The following is a 23,956-nucleotide window of genomic DNA, read 5'->3' as shown; positions in this document are numbered from 1 at the left end:
GAAAACTGGGCCCACAAAAGCAAGAGATGTCCTCACAAGACTCACTCCTACCAAAAGGGCAATACAACCAAGTCAGTGGAGAGGCTAATACCTCATCAGACCTCAGAAGACTCAGTGGTGCTCAATCACCATTTGTGGGATGGAAAAATGAATGAACCGAGGAATGCTAGAGAATCTGGGCTTTAAGCACTCGAGGGCACTGGAGACTTTGACACAGTCACATTTGCACTTTGGAAAGGTGACTCTGATTTGTGCGGGGAGACTGGAACACAGCGGGCAGAAAGCCTCTTGAGGCTGATGGAGTGTTCCAGGTGAGGAAGATGGCAGTTCAGACTAGAGTGTTGTCAGAAGGAAAGAGAAGGTCACGTCAAGCAATTTGGGGCTTGGGGGCACAGTCAGAGCCTTGGAGACTATACATAGACGACCACTGATCAAGCTGCTCAGGGTGGTCCACAGCACCCTCAGAGGGCCTGGGTGAGAGGCTGCCACCCTGGGTGTGGGCGGCAGCACATGCTGACAACCTTGTCAGATGCTGTGTTCACCCCTAACCATCCATCACCTCTGTGGACTCCACAAGCTAATCTAAAAATCAACACGAATAGCCTTCATCCTGCTGGGATGGTGGAGTCCAATTGCTGACCCCAGGGATCTCCATGGGGCCCAAGGAGACGGGCGCAAGGATAACCTTGCCACCTGAAGGAGGAGTAGGGAATCCCCCAGAATCACCCCTAAGACGCCCACACCACCCATACAGCCCTTCTGGGGAGTGCCAGCCAGCCTAGCATTAAACCACAGCTCCGGAAATGTAACGTCCACCCGGCTAAACCCTGAACCACACAAAATAAGCTGCTGCTGCTGCTAAATCGCTTCAGTCGTGTCTGACTCTGTGTGACCCCATAGACGGCAACCCACCAGGCTCCCCCATCCCTGGGATTCTCCAGGCAAGAACACTGGAGTGGGTTGCCATTTCCTTCTCCAATGCATGAAAGTGAAAAGTTAAAGTGAAGTCGCTCAGTCATGTCTGACTCTTAGCGACCTCATGGACAGCAGCCCACCAGTCCTCTGTCCATGGGATTTTCCAGGCAAGAGTACTGGAGTGGGGTGCCATTGCCTTCTCTGCACAAAATAAGCCAAGGGGTTAATTCTACCTTTTGACAAAGTTCTACCTCCCAGAGGTTCCTGAATGTGCCCTCACTTTCAAGCATTGCCTGTTACTGAAATGAGTTTCTCTCCCTCCTTACCTTCCAACATTCCTGCATCAACTTCAACCTTCTCCATACCTCAACTCAGAAATTATACCCACAGACATAGGAGTTCCTTTACCCCAGACTGGATAGGCACACCTCCTCTATGCTCCCACTAGCAGCCCCCCTCGTGGCCCTTAACAAACCACATTGTCATTGCGTGACCCCAAGCGAGTTACTTAACCTCATCTGATCCTCTATTTCCTCCCCTGGAAAATGAGGTTATGACAGTAGCCACCTAACAGGGTCTTTGAGCTTCCCTGGTGGCTTAGACAGTAAAGAATCCACCTGCCAATGCAGGAGACTTGCGTTCAATCCCTGAGTCAGAAAGATCTTCTGGAGAAGGAAATGGCAGCCCACTCCAGTATTCCTGCCTGGGAAATACCTTGGACAGAGGAACCTGGAAGGCTGTAGTCCATGGGGTCAAGATTCAGACATAACTTAGTGAATAAACATCAGCAGCAAACAGGGTCTGTGTGAGCCTCCAACAGGTGTGGCCCTTATGATACTTAGCAATGTGCCCAGCACCAAGGAAGCCGGCAGTGAGGACTCACTGCTGCTGGTTTTAGCCACTTCGTGGTCATGAGACTTCCTGCAGAAACTGTTCCAGAACCTGCTTGTCCAGTGCCGTGTGGTTTCCCAAGACCTCAGACAGCCCCTCATTGATTCTGGCCGCACTCCTACTCATATTGATCAAGGCTGCCTTCCTCTCGGGGGTGTTAATTGGCCCAAGTACTTGTCTGTGTTGGGGACCTAACAGATTTCTGAATGAAGTCATTGAAATCTTTCCCGTGGCATCAACTCAGAGATGGGTCAGCGGGGTTTGAAGTGCTTGGAACGGTTTTCTGTGTTGAAGATGCTCTCCTCATTGTGGTGTTACTCATTGACCACAAAAGCTAAGGCTTGTACTTCCTGTGTTCAGCAACCTTTGCTGAGCACCAGCGGTCTGCGCGTCCTCCAAGACGCTCTCCCTGCCCCAGCTCCCTCTCCATCTCCCTCTCCATCTCCTCCTTGCCCTGCTGTCTCTGTCATTGTATGTGTCACAGAATGACGTTATAGTCTTTGTCTACTCGTGGGCTTTTATCTTATGTTTGCCTTCACTTGTTTGTGCTAAGTCACTTCAGTCATGTCCGGCTCTTGGTGATCCTGTGGATTGTAGCCCCTGGCTCTTCTGTCCATGGGATTCTCCAGGCAAGAATACTGGAGTGGGTTGCCATTTCCTTCTCCACTTTACTTGCTTGCATTTGGTCAACTCCGTGAGGGCTAGGAACCGGTCTCTCTTTCTCACTGCTGGCTGTGTCCCCACATCTTAGAACATACTCTGGGTACTCACTGAATTTTTATCAGATAAGTGAATGCCAAGCCCTGGGCTAGGCAATTTGCAGGGGAGTAGGAAATGAGCAACAAGATGTGGATTCTGGCCTCAGAATGCTTATTCATTGGGTCATCAGGGAAAGACTGGAGAAAAATAATTGTGATTCTTGGACGTGTTCTAAGAAAGAGGCCTTAACATTCTGGGGCTTCATATACTGAAAGCAGTTCAATCTTTACAGGCTTTTTTATCCTCTGTTTTTCTGATGGCCTGATGGTAGGCAGTGTGCTGACAGCAGGGACCCTGCCTGGTTCATCTAGGCATAGGATGGCATAGGTTCCTCTAGGCACATAGTAGGGGTTTAATCAATGTCTCAGTTTTGTTTGAGGTTTTGTGTCCCAGAAGCAGAACCTGAGGTGCTGGAATACAAGGAAATTTCTTCAGGAGGTAATCCCAGGAAACACCCAGAGGAGAGAGTGCAGGTGGGATGGGGAAGGGGAGGAGCCAGGAAAGGGGGCGCTATCTAGTAAGTTACCACTGTAGGCGACCGCAGCTGAACCGCCTGGGAGCCAGTGTAGACCATATGTCTCAAAGTTACCCTCCTCGGGGGTCAAGGGAGCAGACGTCCTCCAACTGCTATCAGGTATTGGTTAAAGGCACTCCAGGCGGTGGGGGATGTTAATTTCCCATTATTTCCTCTATGAAAGCATTGCAGGTACTGACAGCTGGAAGCTGGGATGTGAGCACATAGGGGAATGAGTGGTGGACACCAAGGTGGTCTGGCTGGGGCACTGACAGCAAGTGCTACAGTCAGTATTTACTGAGTGAATGGACCAATGAATGGCATTTGGCAATAGGGCATTATGTGAATGCCTACTGCCTACCCAAGTGCCTTGTTTGTTAACATGATTTTCAAAGTTTTGAAAGGCAAGTCGTTACTGGGGCTCAGAGATGTTACGTAACTTGCCCAAGGTCATACAGCCAGCAAGAGACAGAGCCAGGATTTGGCCCAGTCTCACTTGGCTTCCCTTACAGCTCAGTCGATAAAGAATCTGCCTGCAGTACAGGAGACCCAGGTTCGATTCCTGGGTTGGGAAGATCCCCTGGAGTAGGAAATGGCAACCCACTCCAATATTCTTGCCTGGAGAATCCCATGGACAGAGGAGCCTGGCGGGCTACAGTCGATGGGGTCACAAGAGTTGGACATGACTTAGCGGCTAAACCACCACCACCACCTGGCTCCAGTGGCAACACACTTTTTCATATCGTCAGCTGGCGGGATACAACCGTGATGTGGGTACTCTACGCTAGAAAGTTCAGGAAGGGCCCAGATTTTCTCACTCATCCTCTTTGTCTCTCTGTCTGCTCTTTGGCTCCAAGGCTGGGTCAGCCCAACCTTGTCCCCAAACCCAGTCAACAGACCCCCTTGCCCTGAGGTCACTCCAATTTTCTAAGGCTTCCCCTTCACCTTTTTAATCCCCTTAAGATTATGGGGGTTGGAGTCCAACAAACTTAGGTTCAAATTCTGGGGTGGCCACTGCTTAGCTGTGTGTCCTTGAGCAAGTAATTCTACCTCTCAGTGCCTCAGTTTCCCCAGAAAGTAGGCCAGTAACATCCAATTTGCCAGGTGGCTGTGAAGAGGAAGGAGGGTTAGCCTGGCCCATAGGAAGTGCTCTGGAAATGGTAACCATGGTGATCTTGAAGAAGTGATGTTTAGCTTATTTGTCAGTTGCTATCCTATCTTTCTATGCCCTGAACTGCTCCTTCTTCCCATTTCTTTCTCAATATCAGCAACCATCATGTAATGGTTAATTGCATAGACCCTAGAGCCTGTCTTGCTGGGTTCAAATCCTGGCTCTGCCACTTACCAAGTAGGTGAGAGGTAACATATTGAAATGCTGAAATGTAGTAAGTGCTAAGTGATACTGAGTGTACGAACGGATGCATGAGCGGGTGGATAGATGGGCGGGTAGGTGAGGAGTAGGAGGATGAAAAATCGTAAGGCCATGCTTTTTCAACTCTATTTCCAGAAGTCTTAAATGTTTGAGGACTCCTAGGAGGATACGCAGGCAGGGGTCTTGCCTTGCCCCGTGATTCCTAAGTACTTCTCTTTCACCTATTATATCTTGACTTCTGAATATGATTTCATTTGGAACTTTTTTTTTAATATTGCTAAGTTTTAAAACAAGTTTGAAAGTCATTAGTGTAGAAAGGTGATTCTCAAACTTAAAAATGCATCAGAATTTCTGGAGGCTTGTAAAAACCCAAAGTGCCAGACTGCCACCCCCATCCCACAACCTCCCAGAGCTGCTGAGTCAGTGAGTCTGAGATGGGTCCAGAAAAATCTGCATTTCTAGCTCCCAGGTGATCCTCACACTGCTGGACAAGACTTTGAGAACCACTGTAACAGAGAATTTCTCCTGATTCCTCCATGCAATTAGATAAATCTAGCTATTGAGTTGGAGAAGGAAATGGCAACCCACTCCAGTGGGACAGGGGAGCCTGGTGGGCTGCCATCTATGGGGTCGCACAGAGTCAGACACGACTGAAGCGACTTAGTAGCAGCAGCAGCTATTGAGTGCCTAGAATGTGCCAGCAAACGGCTAGGCATATTGGAGAACATCAGAAATGGATTCAGATACAGCCCAAATCCCTCAAAGAGCTTCTAATCTCAAAACAGAAGATAAGAACCCCACACAATATAATATATATAATATATAATATAATAATAGTTTCAAAAGGAGGGGGAACTACAATTAACTGAACTTGTACTGAGTGCCAAAGACTGTGCTTACTAAGGACTTCACAAGCACAGTCTCATCTAATCAGCACAATCCTATCAAGTAGGAACTATCATTGTCCCCATTTTTAACAGTGGAGAAAGCCAAGGCTCAGAAAGGGTAATTAACCTGCCTAAGGTCACACAGCCAGCAAGTAGCAAAACCCAAGACTGACTCTGAAGCTTTGAAGTCACACCATAAACTTGCAGACTCTTCCCTTCCCCACAATTAGAGAGGAGTATAAGACAGTTTGCTTGAGTGTCAGCTTGAATAAATCAAATGCCAAAGCACATGACGCTAATGAAACTCTGGGCTGTCAGGCTGGGGAGAAGGAAGTGGATTCTCTCATTACGGCTTTAAAAGTCAGAGGAAAGCCAGCAGGATCCCTTTCTGGGGTTCGGGGAGGTACAATCGGCATGGTGCCAGCTCACCAGTAGGCTGGCTTGTCACTGCTGATGAACTGGGTGTTTGTCTGATTTCCCCCACTGGACTGAGTGTTCCAGGAGCCAGAAATCCTGCCTGGATAGGATGGGGGTCTCAGTTGCCCCAGCCCATGGCCCACAAAAAAAGAGGGGGCAATAATGAATGACTATTAAATGGACAATGGAAGATGCCACAGAAAGCTTCCGGGCCTGTTGCTCGCATTTGTTTTTCAAATGAAAGCTAAAGGAGGACGCTAGATGCACAGTCGGAACAGAAGCAGGTCAACTCGGGAATGGCAGAAGAGTCCCAACACCCTTGCCCCTCCACTTGCATGACTGCCAGCACCCAAAACACTGCTGCAGAGCCCCAGGGAGGTCCTGGAACGCAGGAGGGAGCTCTGCTCCAGTCCAACCCCCTTAATCTGAGGAAACAGACCCAGAAAGGGGAGGCCCCTTGGCCAAGGTCACACGCACAGGAGACGAGAAGTCACACGCCATGACCCCACTTTGGGTAGCTCTCTGGAATACCGAGCTGGAATTGCGCGTGCCTTCTCTCTACCACCTCCCCATTGCCCTCTCCCAGGGACTGGTCTCAGAATTTTCCTCAATTCTTAGAAATAAGACCAGGTGTGTCATCCTTTCCGTGCATGTCTGCAGTATGGTGCGGAGGAGGAGAATTACCAGAGGGCCACTTTGAATCGGGAAGGGGTGTCTTTGCTGCTAAGATGCTGTGTCACTGAATTCCGAGTGCCTGCAGGCTGAGGATGAGGCCCCACCCAGCTCACTGGGGTGGACGGACGGGCACAGAGTAGACCACTTGGGCCCAGAAGGCCACCTGCCTCAGTTTCCTCCAGGAGTTTGCTTAAAAAAAAAATACCACCTCTTGAGACCTACTGATTCATAAGCTGCGGAGGCAGGGTCCAGGCAGCGGTAGCCCTCATCTCATGCAATTTTTGTGTACCTGACAGGTTAAGGATCTCTGCTTTTTTTGTTCTGAGTAAGACTTCCCTTGCACTCAAACACCTCCACTCAGGTGCTGAAGTCCATTTTCTTGCTCAAAGTTCTCACACAGGTGGGCCAAATCTGTTTAGCCTGGTAGAAAATGTTGCTTTGAAAACATTTGCACGTGAAGCCCTTTAGTTGGGGGCACTCCCTCCATTTAGCCCCAGGCCCCACCACTCCCTGCTGTCTCTGACCCAGCCGGCTTCCTCTGTTCCCTAGTGGCACTGGCTTCAAGGTGCACATACTTTGGCCCCTCACACCCCAGTGACAGACCATCAGACGCTCCAGTTTTACAGGGTTCTGAGAGTTGGGATGTGTTTAATTGGAATGGGGAAGCACAGGTGTGTAGCGGGGACTATATTTGGGTTGCAGGGGATATGAACACCAAACTTAGGGTCCCTTCCTATTCTTCAGGTGGTCTCCTCTGGTAGAGACCTCCCCTCACCCCTGCCCTACACACATGCCCCTACACTCATATCCTTTTCCATGCCTCCTCTGTGGACAGACGCTGCAAGACAGGGTGGCAACCAGGAGATACAAACAGTCCAGAGGTGCGCAGCACTGTCATCCCACTCAAGTCAGCCCGGCAGAGCAGGGACCCAGGCCCCTGGTCCCCAAAGCTGAGTAAACAGAAGCCAGAACCTACCTGGCAGGTCTTGGGGAAAAGAGGAAAGCTACAGTGAAGGTTTAGCGCCATCTGTCGGTCATTTGGAGAACTGCCTCTCTGCCAAATAGGCTGCGTAGGGCAAAGGGTGTCGGGCAAACTTCCCCGCCAGGTTTCTCAGCAATGGTATCTCCTTTTTCTGCCCATTAAAGCGCCCCGAGATATCATTTGGTTCAGTTCCAATTAACCTTTTCCAGTTCTAAGCCTTCTTTTAAAAAACCACTTAATACTATGAATCCTCTACCCCAGAAAAATACACTTCTGCTTGATTTTGCGTATGATTCCAGGGAGCTGACTATCCTTGGGTTAAGATCACCTCTGAGACCCAGAGATTCCAAGGGGTTTGCCCAAACTCACACAGCCCGCTAGTGGCAAAGCCAAGTCTGAGAGTCAGATGCTCTAGTGCGTCTTATGCTCAGGCTGCCTCTTTAAGCCTTAAAGGGCTCCTCCTCCTCTCTTCCCTGTCAGAACCCTGCGAATGTCTGCAGGGTATTTGACTACAGCAGCCATCCCAGGGACTGTGACACCCTCACACCTTCCGGGTGTTCCAGGCTCCTAGACAACTGTTTTCTGTGCCCTGGCTCTGCTGACCTGCCATCCTCTGGGCCCTCCAGGACTACACTCTCAGGGATCCCAGCCCTCTCAGGGATCTTGAGTTGGGAGCCACGGCAGGGATCTGATGGGCCACTAACTGGCTGTTGCCCTTGGATGAGCTGCCAGACCTCCCTGGACCTTGACTTCCCTGTGTAAAAACCCAAGGTTGAGGACAGTCATCTCCAAGGTTGCCGCAGTGCCGGGGCCTCTCTAACTTTTCAAGACTGACCGCCGGGCACAATCCTTCACAAGCACATCTGAGCGACTTCCCCAGCCAAGACCCCAGCAGCAGGCCTGAAAGCTGAATTCTCTTCCAGAATCAGGGGCCCTGGGTGGATTGGTATGCAGCTGATGGCCAATAAGGGAGGTAAGGCTGTTATAGCTGGACCCTAGCAAGCTCTTCATTCATTTATTCAACCAAACATTTTTTGGAGTTTGGGGCTGAAGAAGAGGTTCTCCTACTTGAGTATGGATCAGGACTACCTAGAGAGTTTGGGCAAATTACCGAGCACCCAGCCCGCATTTGAGTATCTGGTTCAGCAGGTCTGGGGCGAGACCCAAGGACTAGCCTTTCAAATACATTCCCAGGAGATGCTGAATCCTCTGGTCCAGGGAACATGCTCTGAGAAGCACTGGCTTCTGGTGACAAATGAGACAGACCTGCCATGCCTTTGTGGAGCTGTAACAGTCCAGCTGTAAATCAGCAAACATTCTAAAGTGTGTTGTGATATGAAAGGGGAGGGGCAGGGTCTTCTCCAAAGAGGGGCTGTTTGTGCTAAGACCAGAAGGCTAAGTAGAACCGACCCAGCAAATCAGCAGGGGAGTGGGGAGGTTTTGCTAAATATTTACTGAGTAGGCACCAGGACTCCTCTCTCATTTCTCATCTATTCCTCCCAGTTAATGGGAGGGAGTCAGGATTAGCCCTATTTTACAGATGGGGAAGCTGAGGCTCAGAGAGGCAAAGGACAGGTCCAAGTTCGAGAGCAAGAAAGCAGCCCCAGCTTGTAATGAGGACACCTGTTAGCTGCCACATCCTCTCTGCTGCCTCTGCCCTGCAGCCCCCAGGCTCCCCTCCCCTGGGAGAGCTACCACTTTGACACAGCTGCAGGGCTCTGCCAGCCAGCCGCGCTCTGCCCACTCCCCGTCCCCCCTCCGCCCCAGCCCTTCAAGTGTTTTCACTGCTGGGTGAATTCAGCAGATGCCTTTCGATCGCAGCCTATTAAATTAGACCCTCTCTGCAGCCAAAAGAAGATAATTATGTTTTCATTAGCCCTGGATAATGTATTACCCCCTTAGTGGCAGCACACTGGCCAACTCCTCCTTCCCTCTTCTCCCCTTGGCCACCCCAGAGCCCTCTGCTCCCCCAGGCTCACCTCTAAGCTGCTGGGGTAGCGACTGGTTAGGGTCCAGAGGGGCAGAGAGCAGGTAGAGGGGATGGCCCTTGCTTCAGCCGGGAGAAGGCTTTTACCCACCTGCCGAGCACACAGGGGTGGAGGGTGTGGGCCCGAGAGAAGATCCAAGAATAATCGTTATCATGGTGACCATTTATGGACACCTTGCTCCAGGCTGACCCCTGGGTAGGTCTCGGCTGTTGAGCACTACAGTGCTCTGGGTGGGGTTGTGGGTGAAGGGAGAGAAGCGTTATCAGCATCTCCCCTGACACCAAGGGGGTCCCGAGGAAATCAGTTTAGAGGGAAAGCTCCAAGCAGCATAGAAAGAGGAAAGACTTCCCAGGGTACCACACCTGAGGAGTGTCTGGGGGGCAGTCCCTCTGCACAGTTCGAGGGCCACCATGTGGCTTAAAAGCGCCAGTTTTTGAAGCCCTCTGGCACAAGCAAGGAGGGCCTCCAAACGCCAGACACTCCCCTGCCACCCCGAAAAACAGCAACATCTTCACTCCCTCTTTCTCCACAAGGCGGCGGTGGGGAGGCAGGAAGAGCCTCACTCTGAGGTCAGTATGGCCCAGTGCTAATAGCTGCTTTTACCACCAGATAACTGGAGTGAGTCACTTTGCCTCTCAGAGCCTCTGCTTTCCCCTCTGTACAATGGGAATAAGAGAAAGCAATCACCCCTTACAATTTCTGTGATCATTCAGTGAGATACACCTAAAGAAGGCTTGGCTCAAGACTGGCAAAATGAGACATACTCGATATAAGACAGTCATTATCCTTTCTGCCGCAATTAGTACTGTTACTAGTCCCCTGATCCCTACAGAAACAACCAGAGTAAGGGAGGAAGGGGAGGATCTCTTTCTCTCTTCCTTTCCTCTCTCTCACTACCTCTCTCTCCTTCTCTCTCTCTCTCTCTCTCTCTCTCTCTCTCACACACACACACACACACACACACACTCACTCACTCACTCACTCACAAAACCCATGGTGGTAACTGGCTCCCTCCCTGGACTTGGAAGCCCATCTTCCCAAATCTCCATCTCAGGACCTGCATGCCTGTGCTTTGCTCTCAGACACCTGCTGATGAGGACAGGATTGAGGCCGGGGGGTCTGTCCCCCTCTCCCTGAACCCAGGCTAACTCTGCCTTCTGTAAGCACAGCCAGCCTTGGCCTGGACCTCACCATCTTGTGGCTGCCTGTCTCCTACCAACCACCCTTTTCCCTGAGTCAGAGCAGCTGGTGATCCAGAAGAGAAGGTGCCCCCCTCATCTGGGGTCTCCTCCAGCCCCACCCCCACATGACAGGCATGCACATGGTAGCTGTTTTGAACAGGTGAAGGGCCAGCCCAGTGGAAGAGCAGCTTCTCTTCCTCTGGCTTCCTGATTTTCCCCAGTTGCCATGGTAATTGAGGGGAGCAGTATTCCGAGTCTGACTCTGGTAGCACTGAAGCCCAGCGCTCAACTTTGAAATGGTTCAGGCAGGGTAAGCTGGGCCCAGGCTGAATGCTTCCCTGGGACACCCTATCCAGCCTTTATGCTCCTGTTCTGATTCTCATCGTGGTTATTATTACTTGGGGCTACTGTTTACTGAGCATTTACTATATGCCAGGCTCTATGCCAAGAGCTTCCCCAGCTAGCATCACCTGGCTGTCGGCATCTTTACAATGACCCCGGGGTTGTTTCACCACTGGGAAAACAGGCTCTGGACTTAGCGCCATGTGGCACAGTCCGGAGGTGGCAGAGCCCTGGGCTGAGAGGGAATCTCTCGTGTGTTCCTTCCAGTGTGTTGAAGACAAACAGAAGGCTGTGCAGCCACCTCTCTGCCAGCTTCTTCACTCTTTCCCCCCCTTCATCCCCACACCCCTCCTTCTGTCCCCCGAAGTCACACCCCCTTCTCCTGGTGCTTGATATGAAAAACGATTAGAAAAGCATTTATTAGTGACAAAGTGGGGGATTCCTTTTTGCCTCTTCAAGCCATCTAGAGCCAGGTGCTGTGTGTGTGTGTATTCTCTTTCCCTGGTTTTCTCCCATTTTCCCAAGAGTGTGTGAGCAGCAGCAGCAACAGTGAAATGCAAAATTCTTTGCAATCTGCCCGGGAAAAGACAGCTTTTGAGCCGGGTTTATATGGTTACCCATATGTTAGGGCCCCTAAGAAAGGAAGGAAAGCTTGCTTCTCTGCCTCCTCCCCTCCTCCCAGCCCAGCCCTGGGCATCTCCAACCCGCAGGTTTACCTGCAGCTTTTCCAGGCCACAGGTGAGCAAGCCTGCGCCCTCCCGTCCTTCCCCCTCGCCAGCTGTCAGGACTAAGCGCTACTCAGGGGAGGAAGACCAGAACAAGGCAGCACTTCCACCACCGGCCCCCTCTCTTCCTGTCTGCCCACCCAAGAGCCAGAGCCAGAATTCAGGCTGGGCTGTCTTTTGGCCTTGTCTAGAGTGAAAGGCAGCGCATCCCACTGTCCCACTGAGGAACGTTACCCCAAGGCTGATGGAGAGGCAGAAATAAACATCTCTGCTTTCCACGGGGCCCTCTCTGCCCAAAGAGAGCTGCCCTGTGGCTACTACACTGAGCCCCCTCCAGGCTCCCAGAAATTGTCATGGGGTGTGTGTGTGTGTGTGTGTGTGTGTGTATGTGTGTGTTTCCTGATAGAAAAAAGATGGAAATTAGGTTATATAAAAGATGTATGTTTTGGAGCCCAGAGCGGCTCTTTTAATGAGGGTTGCGACGTCTCCCTCCCCGCACCCATAAACCAGCCGGGTTGGACGTCACAGCTAATTTGTTTCAGCGATGATAGGATAAAGGAGGGACATTAAGAAATAAATTCCCCCTCACGACCCTCGCTGAGCTCACGGCTCTGCCCCTACATATTTATGCCGCGTTTCCGGCCTCTGGGCGAGGAGCTACTTAGCCCCGGGGCTGCTCCAAGGGGCAGCCAGGCGGCGAGCGGCTGCCGGGCGGACGGGGTGAGCCAGGGGCGCGCGCGCGGGGCGCCCCGGCACCGCGCCGGGGAAGCCCACAGCCTCCGTCCCGAACTTGGGTTCGCAAGGGGCGGAGGGAGGGGAGGGGACTTGGGGAGGGGTGGGGGCTCGAGGAGAGGGGGCGGGAAGGGATCGGAGAGGCGGCGGGGAAGGCGGAGGGATGCACGCGGCTCCTACCCAGAGGTGAGCGGGTACGACTGGCGCCTTACAGCCGTGCGGGGCGTCGGACCGGGAGGGTTTGGAACCGGGAGAGCGGTGGCTGCAGGAGCCCGGGAGAAGGAGGAGGAGAAAGAGGAGGAGAAGGGAGACGGAGGAGGAGGAAGGAGGCGGGCGGGCTCGCAGACCGGCGGGCTGACGGGTGCGCAGAGCAAAGAGGCAGCCTCGGCACTGCCCGACTCGGCAGCAGGTGAGTTCTCGGCCCAGGCGTCCCGCGTCCCCTGGGTGTCCCCTTGGGCTCCCAGCCCCCAGTGCTCACGGGCGGGCATGGGGGGCTTGCTTGCGTCCCAACTTGGTCCCGGTGGCCTCGATCTCCTCCCCAGCTGGCAGCCCCAGGCCGGCGGGCTCAGGTCCCAGCGATCGTCGCGCCCGCTGCGCTCTCGCTCCAACTTTGCAGGGACCAGCGTCCCCGTTCCGCTGCACGCTTCGGCTCCGAGCTGCGCGCCTGCGGTAATGGCGGCCCCTTTGGCAAGGCGCGCTACCCCCCGCGGGCAGCCGGAGGCTGGGGGACGCCAGTCCCCGGGGATCGTTGCACCTGCCCAATCTCAACTTTCAGCTTTCCTCCGCGCCGGGCTCGGCAGAGGCACGGCCACTGCCAGCCCGGTAATGGCGGACTCTTCGGCATCGCTCGCCACCCTCGGTGGGGGGCCCCGAGGTCGGGAGGGTTGTGCTCCTGGGTGGGGTACATTGTTGCTCCCGCCTGGCTTCCAACTTTGCCAGGGTTCTTATTGCGCTCCCAGTAACGGCGGGGCTGCCTGCACCTCTTACTTTTAGCGTTCGGGCGGGATTGGGGTGCAAAAGCTCCGGCTCCCGGAACCTAGGAAAGTTGTGCCTCCTGCTCGAAAGAGGCTCTAGAGCTCCCAGACGGGCGAGGGGCGCACTCTGCAGGGATTCGGGGCCGGGCCGTGTACCACCAAGAGCGGTAGTTTTTACTGCCAGGTAGCCAAAGCCAGAGCTGGGTCCCTGTGAGATCCAAGCCACCCGAGGGGTCCTTGTCTGGATAGGGTTCTCCGAGCTGTGCTCTAGGGACCTCCATCCCCCGGGCGCTGTGGCGGGGGCGCTCACTCAGACAGCATTGCTTGGGGCGGCACCCAGAAAGGAGAAGCGCTTGGCCCAGAAGTCACTAGAACGAGGGCAGGCATCTTTGGAATGACATACCTAGGTTCTAATCCTAGATTTACTTTTTACTTACTCCATGGTTTTAAGTTAGTCCCTTTACTTCTCTAAGCCTCAGTGTTCTTGTCTGTAAAATGGGAAAACAGTACCTTTCTCATGAGACTGTCCTGAGAACCTTAAAAAAAATCACATAGCCCAGCTCAAACCCTGACTTTGGACCCCAGAAGAGCACACAAACGACCTGGGGAGACAGTGTCCATGGGCAGAGGTGTGTGCAGGGCTAGGAAGACACCCAGAACACATTGTCTGGTCTCTGGTGGTCCAGAACCTTGGTAGAGAGAAGGAAGGAGCTGATCTCTCAGGCCCCAGAGGAATGAGGGAAAGCTGCTCTCTTTCTTGTACATTTCTCTAATTGGGATTGGGGCAAACAGGTTGCATTCACAAAGGTGCAAGGGAGCATCGATTTTCCCCCGATTGTTATTTTGAATTTAAGATAAAACAGGGAAGGAGCCTTCTTGTGCCCTCGCTGGCAGCAGAGTGGTGTCCATTCTCTTCTGCCCTCAGGATCTCAGCAGACAGATTTGAGAAGGCTTGGCGTGTATCCAGAAGGAGTCATTCCACCCCACCATTTCCACCACCATCACCCCAGTCCTTTCCACCAATCCAATTTCTAGGAGCCCCTGAAAGGGTTCACAGCTCTGTGTCATCTTCAAGGTGCTGTTACATACAATGTTTACCGCCCCCCTGCCCAGGCATACTCTTAAAACCTCCCCCAGGTCACCAGCACAGTGATCTGACCCATTTGGCAGCTTTGGAAACTGAGGCAGGGCAAGCCAAGAGACCCACCCATAGCCATCTAGCTGGTAAGTGGCACAACTGGAGACCTCAGTGCCATTTTTTAGTTACTTAATTGGGGGGGGCTTTTGCCCACATCCGGGCACACAAGCAGTCTGTGCTCTTGCCTTAGCGCTCACAGCTTCATTTCCTGATACGTCTGCACAGCCAGAGGCTACCCCAATAGTCAGAGACCTGACTGCGTCTCCAGAAATTGTGAGTTCCCCGCAAAATCCCAGCCATGTATGGAGAGGAGCAGGCCGCACAGTAGAGAGACCTGGTAAGGACCCCTGATTGAGGCCAAGCTTAGCTCACTCCATTGGCTGTGTGACCTCTGGCCGATCACTTAACCTGATAATGGGCTTCCGTTCCACTATCTGTAAAATGAGAACAATAACTTCCACAAGGGCTTGTTCTGAAGATTTTGTGAAAAGGTATGTGACAAGTGTTCTGGAAACAATAGTTTTATGCCAAGATTGGTGATAATAGAAGAACCCAACAGGGAAGTCTGTGGCACCGTTTGGGGCCCGTAGTGTTGATGTTTTTTCTAGATCAGCCTGCTGTTTGCTTGTTCTTCCTGCCTGTTCTTCATTTTCCCCAAATGGCCAAAGCCAGCTCCACCCCGCCACCTCCTCGACCCTCCCCATTCCCCAAAGGCTCTATCTTCCCTTTGGGGAAGGACCTCACCAGAAAGAATGAGAGGCTAGGAATTGTGTGGTGGGGTAGGCTGCTCTCTGAGGGTCTCCACAGCTGAGCCACAGGGAGCTGTCCAAGGTACCACCAGGCAGTTATCCAAAAACTTTCCCTCCCACTGGTGGGGGCTTGCTGATTCCCTAGCACACAGGGAGACTTGGGGGTCAGTTCATCCACGTGTTGTGAGCCCACATGGGTCTAGCTGGGCTGCCTTCCTCAGTGTATGTTGTGAGGTGTCTTCATGACAAGACTGCTTATGTTGCCTGTCACTCAGGTTCCTGGGTCTGTACATGCCATGATGAGCCTTGGAATGTGGTTGAGAGCTGCAGGCAACAATCATGACCCTTAGAACTGGAGCCTTTTCCTATTAGAAACCAGAACACTCAGAAGTTGAATCTGGCATTATTCCGGGAGTAATTTTCATCTGGCCAGGCATTCTTCCCACCACTGGTCAGGGTGGGTTTACATAGTTAAAAACATGAAGACTGCAACAACTGTAAACATGACCATTTCCCTCATTCTAATACAGGACAGCATTTGGGCATATCTAATCCGGTAGATGCCAAACATTAGCCCAGTGGACCATCAGCATCAGAATCCACCAAGGAACTGAGCAAAAGCAGAGATGCCAGGTCCCACCCCAGAGCTCCTTAATCAATATCCCCAGGGGAGACATGCGGTTTATGTATTCTTAACGAGATTTCTTCATGAGGTTCCAGTGCCCTCAGCTCTTGTCCAGTACCCTTGTTTTACAGATGAAGAATCCGAAGCCCAGAGAAGATACAGGACTTGCTGAAAGTCACACAGCACAGAATTGACAAAGCTAGGATAGGACCTCAGTGTCTTGGCTCTTTGTCCAGTGCTTGTTTATGATAACGCCACATTCACTTCAGTGTAAAGAAGCCCTACAGATTCAGTACTGAAAGGAAATGTAATCCCGTCTCTTTCCCGATTGTCATCATAGGTTGGATAAACTGTTCAGGAAAGACTGAGTGTGAGCCCGGCCACCTTGACCTTGTGCACGAAGCCCCGAGTCCTCGTCTAATGTTGGGCATTAGCCCTTTCGGTTGATCCATTTGTCCTTTCAAAGAGGAAATCCCCTTTTTAAAGTGAGCTAGTGGGTATGACTTTAGGAACCAGGTAATCACAGGAGCTAATAAACCTTGTCTACCTATTACCTACTTATCTTTGATTTCACCAAAGCCATTGATTTGGGCTCATTTCAGCAGCCAAGTCAGCCCCCACCCCAGCTTTGCAAGTCCCACATCCCTTTATGCCGCTTACATGCCCATTCCTAGGGAAGGAGAATGGTGAGCAGGGTCCTGCAATGCTGGAAAATTGAGTCCATGTGAATCTACCAAATGAAAAGGATCTCTCAACAGAAAACGTCCCTCAGTCCCCAGTGCGAGTGTAGCCGACAGGGTGCAGTGGACGTGGATCTTGGCATAGTTGTGTTTAGCAATGATCAGCCAGAGATGAGCAGCAGTTCTTGTGGTTCTGCGGCAGACGTCAGCACATTTGTCAAATGTGTAATGATGAGTGCTAAATGGCAGACCCAGAGTCCGGCCCCAAGGGCAGGTGCTTGGATTAAGGTGGTGCGAGCCCTGCTCTGACACAGCCTGCAGTCTGGTTGGGTAGTGGGCACTAGACCAGCCCTATACCAAGCTCAAAGGTTTGACAAGAGAGGTGAAATGTTGCTGCAGCGCTCGGGACGGGTGACTCGAGGTATAAGGGAAGGCTTCACAGAGGAGGTGACCTCAGAACTGGTAGCTGTCTGATGTGTAGCACCTGCTCAGTGGAAGGGTCTCCGATACCAAACTGAGTCAAGTGCAGCCAGGTCGAAAGGCAGAGGAAAATCAAATGAGGATGTCATCTGGGAAAGCGTCTGATGCCAGGCTCGGGCACTTGTGGATTCTGTGACTCGGGGTGAGTGAGTTAACCTCTCTGAACCTCAGGCCTGTCGTCAGTAAATAGAGGTTATAACGACTGCATGGGGTTGTTGGAAGGATTCAGGGAGGTGGTGTAAATGCAGTTCTTGAAAGGGGACAGAGAGCATCAGAGCTGAGTTAATGATCAAAGAGAAGAAATGCAAAAAAGACCTTTTAGTTAGCTAGCTGATGTGGGCCCTGCCCTTCCCCTCACTCAGCCCCAGTATTCTCATCTGTGAAATGAAGGAGCTGGAATTCAAGGGCAACTCCATTCAGAAACATGCAAATACATTCTATCTGGCCGGCACACAGTTTGCATTTTGCTTTGGTTTGGTCATTTTTCTCACCTTTAGGTCACAGACCCCTATCATTAAATACTGTTTGTGTTACTTGCCTGCTTTGAGATATTTCTGTGTATGAACCCTGGACTAACTTCCTCCCAAGATCTTTTCCACCTTACATTCTGTGCCTCACCCAAGAAAAACATTCTTGTCCATCAGTGGCATTTGTGATTTCTGCTGACAGTTCCTTAAAAAAGAATGGTTCTGTTAGGATTGAAAGCAGATGCCCTTTGCAGGGGCATAGTCTCCATTTTCAGCCTGGGAAGTGTCTTCTTTTTCCCCACCTCTTGTTTGTATGTCCATTAGGTCACCTCTTCTCAAACAGGATCCCCGGAAAACAGAAACCTTTTCTTTGACCATGCAAGATGCTTCTGCGTGGGCTAAAGGCACCTGAAAGAAATTCCCCTGATTTTCAGGAGTGTCCTAGAAAGTGCTGCTGCTGGGAACTGTGCCCACCAGCATTAATACTCAGGACTCTCTTCTTTATTCCAAGCCCAACCACTAACTTGCCCCCATGGGGGATTGAAAAGGTGAGTCTGTCTGGGACCCAGCTGCAGGTAGGAATGAGGAAAGGAGCTTGTGAACTCAGACAGCTTGCCTGACTTTAAATACTGTTGAGCAGACACTGTTTCTCACTTAAAGGATTTCTTGTCATGAACAAGGGTCGGGGCAGCAGCTCCTTCATCTGAGAAGCAAACTCTGAGCTCCCAGCTCTGATCCAGAACCTATAGGACAGTCTGGGGCAAAAAGGAGTGGAAGACACCGTCTGTACCCCCAAGCAGTTCCTGAAGCCCAAGAAAGGGATCCACTTGCCAGTAACTGGAATGCAACAGGGCAGGCGATACAAGCAATCCTTCCTATTTGGTCATGAAAATAGCCATGTGGATTTCATTGTGCTGTATTTCATTCCAGGAATTTTAAGCGTAAAAATGTAACCCACAGGGATAAATCAAAATGGTATTCAATAGCCACTGACATATTTTGGGCAGGCTTTTCTCTTTGATTTCTGAAGCAGTCTCTTTGGAATATTCAATAAGGCAAATGAAAACCAATTATATTCATGTACCAGAACTCAGGTAATAGAAAGAGTCAATAATATGTCCGTGCTAGTTTATTAAGATAAGTCTTAGCTGCAAAGACCTTCATTTGTCATTTCTCTCCTAATATCATGGTCATCACTGAACTGAAATCCCTTGATTTCTCACAATGTGTGTTCCAAAAAGATGAGACTGATTGAATTTGGAGGCTTGCTATTTTTGTTTTTTTTTATTATTATTATTTTTTAACAAATAGGCACAACGTTTACTTACAGATAAAGGTTGTTTTCTTAACTACTGCCTTCAATGTCCAGGGTTTCTTGGGGGTATCTTCTTCAAGACTTGCCTTCAGAAATTACAATATTTCTTTCTGAATCTCCCTACCAGTGCTACCTCATTGGGCTTTTAAGAGTTCATTTGCTTTTCAGAAATAGCAGGAAGGCATTGGGAGCCACATTTTGTTAAAAGCGGAGGTTGCATTGAATGAAGTTACGTGATGATTTCGTTAGGAGGGGGCCTCTTTTTTAAAATAATATCGTGTAATCACACTGGGTTTCTTGTGCAGTTCTAAACTGGCATCTAAGTCAAGCATCATGTCCTGTGCATTTCACCTTGAAACTGTGATGACGGCACCCAGCCATGAAGCCAAAAATCTTCCCGTTCAAGAAACCCCTGACAGCCTGTTTCTGTGCGGTAGATTGACTCTTCTCTCCTGAGCAGTAGCTATTGGACTTACTACTTCGGTTGCCATTATTTAAAACATGACTTTAGCTGAATATTTGGTGAAATTTTCAAGTATCTTTAGGTGTAACGATGGTGCTGTGAGGTTTGTCTAGGATGTGCACGCTTAAGAATTTAGAGCTGAGGCATCATGACGTCTGCAAATTATTTCCAAATGGTTCAGTGCAAAGATGATAGAGAGAGATGGGAGATAACTGATACAGATATATGGGTAGGAAGAGAGGTGGATGGGTGGATGAATGGATGGATAGATAGGTAGGTAGGTAGAGTCAAAGAGATGATGGATGAACGGATGGGTCGATCGATAGGTAGATGATAGATACAATAGGCAGGGCAAATATGGCAAATGCTAATAACCGTTGAATATAGTTGGAAAGCTTATAGATGTTATTGCATTATCCTTTTAAATTTTCTGTATTTAAATATTTCAAAAGAAAAAGTTGGGTGGCAAGAATAGCTTTAGTTAGAGTTTGTTCTGTATTAAAATTACCCAAGTTTCTTAAGAGAATACTATTCAGCCTCCCCATCTCCAATCCCCCCCCACACACACCCATTAATACATATGCATGCACACACGTACACACGCATGCATGCATGCACACACACACTCATAAGCACCTCTTTTCCTGGAAGAAAATAATCCTGCAGTTTAGCAGAATGTCACTGTTTTTCCATGGCAGCCTTTCTTTACATTTTTCCCTCAGCATTTTAATTAGAGCTGTGAGTCACTGTGCCTTATGAAGGCTGGTGACAATGTCATTTATGGCTGTTTAGCATCCCAGTCGAGCCCTCTTCCACGGTGCTCATTACATCAGGGGCAGTGAGCAGGCGACAGTTCCTCTGTCAGCCGCAGAGCAGGCTCTGGGCCTCTTGAGGAGTTGAGAAATAAGCTTGAGGTTTGTCCCTGGAATATCTTCCAAAGTTGCCTTTTCCACCACGGGCTTTACAGCCAGGAAATGCCTACAGCGCTCCAAAGGGTGATTCAAAACTGCAGCTTTGACATCCTTCTCAGTGTCAGCAAGCTTTTCTCCCAGGCGCTGGGGTCTAGCTGGCCATGACATCAACTCTTGAATGTATCAGAGGCCTCTGGACATGAGGTGAGGGGGAGGAGGCAAGATTCTGACCAAGCTGGATTGGAGTCCGTCCCCTGCCCTTCACCCTGTAACCTTGGGCAAGTTGTTTAATCTCTCTTGAAATGTCCTTTTGTTCTTCTGTTCAGTTCAGTTCAGTTCAGTCACTCAGTCGTGTCTGACTCTTTGCGACCCCATGGACTGCAGCACACCAGGCCTCCCTGTCCATCATCAACTCCTGGAGCCTACTCAAACTCATGTCCATCAAGTCAGTGATGCCATCCAACCATCTCATCCTCTGTCGTCCCCTTCTCCTCCCACCTTCAGTTTTTTCCAGCATCAGGGTCTTTTCCAGTGAGTCAGTTGTTTGTATCAGGTGGCCAAAGTATTGGAGTTTCAGCTTCAGCATCAGTCCTTCCAGTGAATATTCAGGACTGATTTCCTTTAGGATGTACTGGTTGGATCTCCTTGCAGTCCAAGGGACTCTCAAGAGTCTTCTCCAACACCACAGTTCAAAAGCATCAATTCTTCAATGCTCAGCTTTCTTCACAGTCCAACTCTCACATCCGTACATGACTACTGGAACAACCATAGCCTTGACTAGATGGACCTTTGTTGGCAAAGTAATGTCTCTGCTATTTAATATGCTATCTAGGTTAGTCATAGCTTTTCTTCCAAGGAGTAAGCATCTTTTAATTTCATGGCTACAGTCACCATGTGCAGTGATTTTGGAGCCCCCCAAAATAAAGTCTGTCACTGTTTCCCTTGTTTCCCCATCTATTTGCCATGAAGTGATGAGACCAGATGCAATGATCTTAGTTTTCTGAACGTTGAACTTTAAGCCAACTTTTTCACTCTCGTCTTTCACTTTCATCAAGAGGCTCTTTAGTTCTTCTTCACTTTCTGCCATAAGGGTGGTGTCATCTACATATATGAGGTTATTGATATTTCTCCTGGCAGTCTTGATTCCAGCTTGTGCTTCTTCCAGCCCAGCATTTCTCATGATGTACTCTGCATATAAGTTAAATAAACAGGGTGACAATATACAGCCTTGATGTACTCCTTTCCCAATTTGGAACCAGTCTGTTGTTCCATATCCAGTTCTAACTGTTGCTTGCTGACCTGCACACAGATTTCTCAGGAGGCAGGTCAGGTGTCCTGGTATTCCCATCTCTTGAAGAATTTTCCACAGTTTGTTATGATCCACACAGTCAGTCTTTGGCATGTTCAATAAAGCAGAAGTATATGTTTTTCTGGAACTGTCTTGCTTTTTCGATGATCCAACAGATGTTGGCAATTTGATCTCTGATTCCTCTGCCTTTTCTAAATCCAACTTGAACATCTGGAAGTTCATGGTTCACGTACTGTTGAAGCCTGGCTTAGAGAATTTTGAGCATTACTTTGCTAGTTTGTGAGAAGAGTGCAATTGTGCGGTAGTTTGGGCATTCTTTGGCACTACCTTTCTTTGGGGTTGAAATGATAAGTGACCTTTTCCAGTCCTGTGGCCACTGCTGAGTTTTCCAAATGTGCTGGCATATTGAGTGCAACACTTTCACAGCATCATCTTTTAGGATTTCAAATAGACTTAAAGAAAGTAGGGAAAACCACGAGACCGTTCAGGTATGGCCTAAATCAAATCCCTTACGATTATGCAGTGGAAGTGACAAGTAGATTCAAGGGATTAGATCTGATAGACAGAGTGCATGAAGAACTATGGATGGAGGTTCGTGACGTTGTACAGGAGGCAGTGATCAAAACCATCCTCAAGAAAAAGAAACGAGAAAAGGAAAAATGGTTGTCTGAGGAGGCCTTACAAATAGCTGAGAAGCAAAAGCCAAAGGAGAAAAGGAAAAATATACCCATTTGAATGCGAAGTTCCAAAGAAGAGCAAGGAAAGACAGGAAAGTTTCCTCAGTGATCAGTGCAAAGAAATACAGGAAAGAATAGAATGGCAAAGACTAGAGAGCTCTTCAAGAAAATTAGAGATACCAAGGGGACATTTCAGATAAAGATGGGTACAATAAAGGACAGAAATGGTATGGACCTAACAGAATCAGAAGGTATTAAGAAGAGGTGGCAAGAATATACAGAACTGTACAAAGATGTTCATGACCCAGAAAACCATGATGCTGTGGTCACTCACCTAGAGCCAGACATCCTGGAATGCGAAGTCAAGTGGGTCTTAGGAAGCATCACTATGAGCAAAGCTAGTGGAGATGATGGAATTCCTCTTCTGTTAACAGAAGGTTGACTCCACTTCTCTGAGTACTTGGGACCAGTCAGTGCTTGGCTCGCATTGTGTGCTTGTGTGTTTATTAGAAAGGATGTGTATGTGCTCAGGCATGTCCAACTCTTTGTGACCCCATGGAGTATAGCTCACCAGGCTCCTCTGTCTATGGGATTTCCCCAGCAATAATACTGGAGTGGATTGCCACTTCCTCCTCCAGGGGATCTTCCCTGACCCAGGGATTGAACCCATGTCTCGTGCATCTCCTGCATTGGCAGGTGGATTCTTTATCACTGTGCCACCTGAGAAGCCCTTAGAAAGGATGGGGATGGCCATTAGAATGCTTCAGTTGAGACCTGCTATGCCCTTGACCATAGCATCACTTCTTACATGCCTCATCCCTGAACCCAACGTTCAATTAGGATGAAGATTTGTTAGACAAGGTCCAAGCAATAAACAGAAGGCACCTGTGGCTGTGAGACTTTATTCCCAGATAATTTAATGAAGGAATTACTTAAGAACATGGTTTTAGGCACCAACCAGGGAAGGTGAATTGTCCAGGGGTTAGCAGCAAAGGGAGTGAGGATCACCCAAGGCCTGATATAGCTGCAGGAAGTCCAGTGTTGCTGAAGCCCTTTGGACCGTGGGGTGGGCTGGCAGAGTCAGGGAAGGGGGGATGGTAGACCTCTTCAGACCACAGCACTGAGATGGAAGAAAGCAGCCTATCTCTCCTCCATCTGTCTCATCTTCTTTGTGTGTCCCCTTGGAGGCCTCCAGTCAAAAGCCAGAGGACAAGGAGCCTATTGATACCCATAGAGCTCAGCCTCCTCCCAGGACCCAGAGAAGGTTGGACAACAGATCTGGGAACAAAGGACGGAGAACAACCAGCACAGACAAGACAAAGAGGACGACTTTGCTGGTAATGGTCAGTACAGCCAAGCTCAGTTCATTAGCTCTGAACAGAGAGATGCTTCCCTGATCTGGGATGTGCTGGGGTGTCCCCAGCCTCCTGTAGGATCCTCATAAAAGCCTCAGAATGATTCAGGCATTTGCTTTCATTTCAAACATTAGAGTACATCCCTAGGTACTTTGAGGAAATGGGACCGGGCATTAGAAAATCAAGTGAAGAGTGCTGGGGCATTGAGACTTAACCAGCAAATTGTAGGGTGGAGTCCTGGGTCAATAAGGCATTTGGTCTATTGAAGAGACTTGTTGAATAAGCTGCTGAAATAGGTTCAGTATTCAGTCAACAGGTAACCGGTTTGTTATCTGTTGAACTTCCATTCTGCATTCTGAGCACATGTCTGAGCAGTGGGTGGCCGTATCATTCCAGCCAGCTGTGCACTTTGTGAAAATAGGAGAAGTTCATG

At 49.9% G+C, this 23,956-nt stretch overlaps 2 protein-coding genes across 3 annotated transcripts in view; one reads left to right on the top strand and one right to left on the bottom strand.

The window, feature by feature from the left end:
• The window catches only part of NOS1 (nitric oxide synthase 1), a 195,319-nt gene that overhangs the window by 59,126 nt on the left and 112,237 nt on the right, over positions 1 to 23,956 (top strand). The gene's annotated exons all lie outside the window — the stretch shown is intronic.
• LOC113907724 overlaps positions 1 to 23,956 on the bottom strand; it is a 45,952-nt gene that overhangs the window by 4,132 nt on the left and 17,864 nt on the right. The window contains exon 4 of the mRNA XM_027567343.1: positions 12,561 to 13,101. Within this exon, the coding sequence (XP_027423144.1) occupies positions 12,561 to 13,101 (541 nt within the window). The remainder of the gene's footprint in view (positions 1 to 12,560; positions 13,102 to 23,956) is intronic.

Source organism: Bos indicus x Bos taurus, chromosome 17 (assembly GCF_003369695.1).
Source record: "Bos indicus x Bos taurus breed Angus x Brahman F1 hybrid chromosome 17, Bos_hybrid_MaternalHap_v2.0, whole genome shotgun sequence".
NCBI classification, from domain to species: Eukaryota; Metazoa; Chordata; class Mammalia; order Artiodactyla; family Bovidae; genus Bos; species Bos indicus x Bos taurus.
The sequence above is the reverse complement of the archived record's forward strand: the minus strand, read 5'-3'. Positions and strand labels throughout refer to the sequence as shown.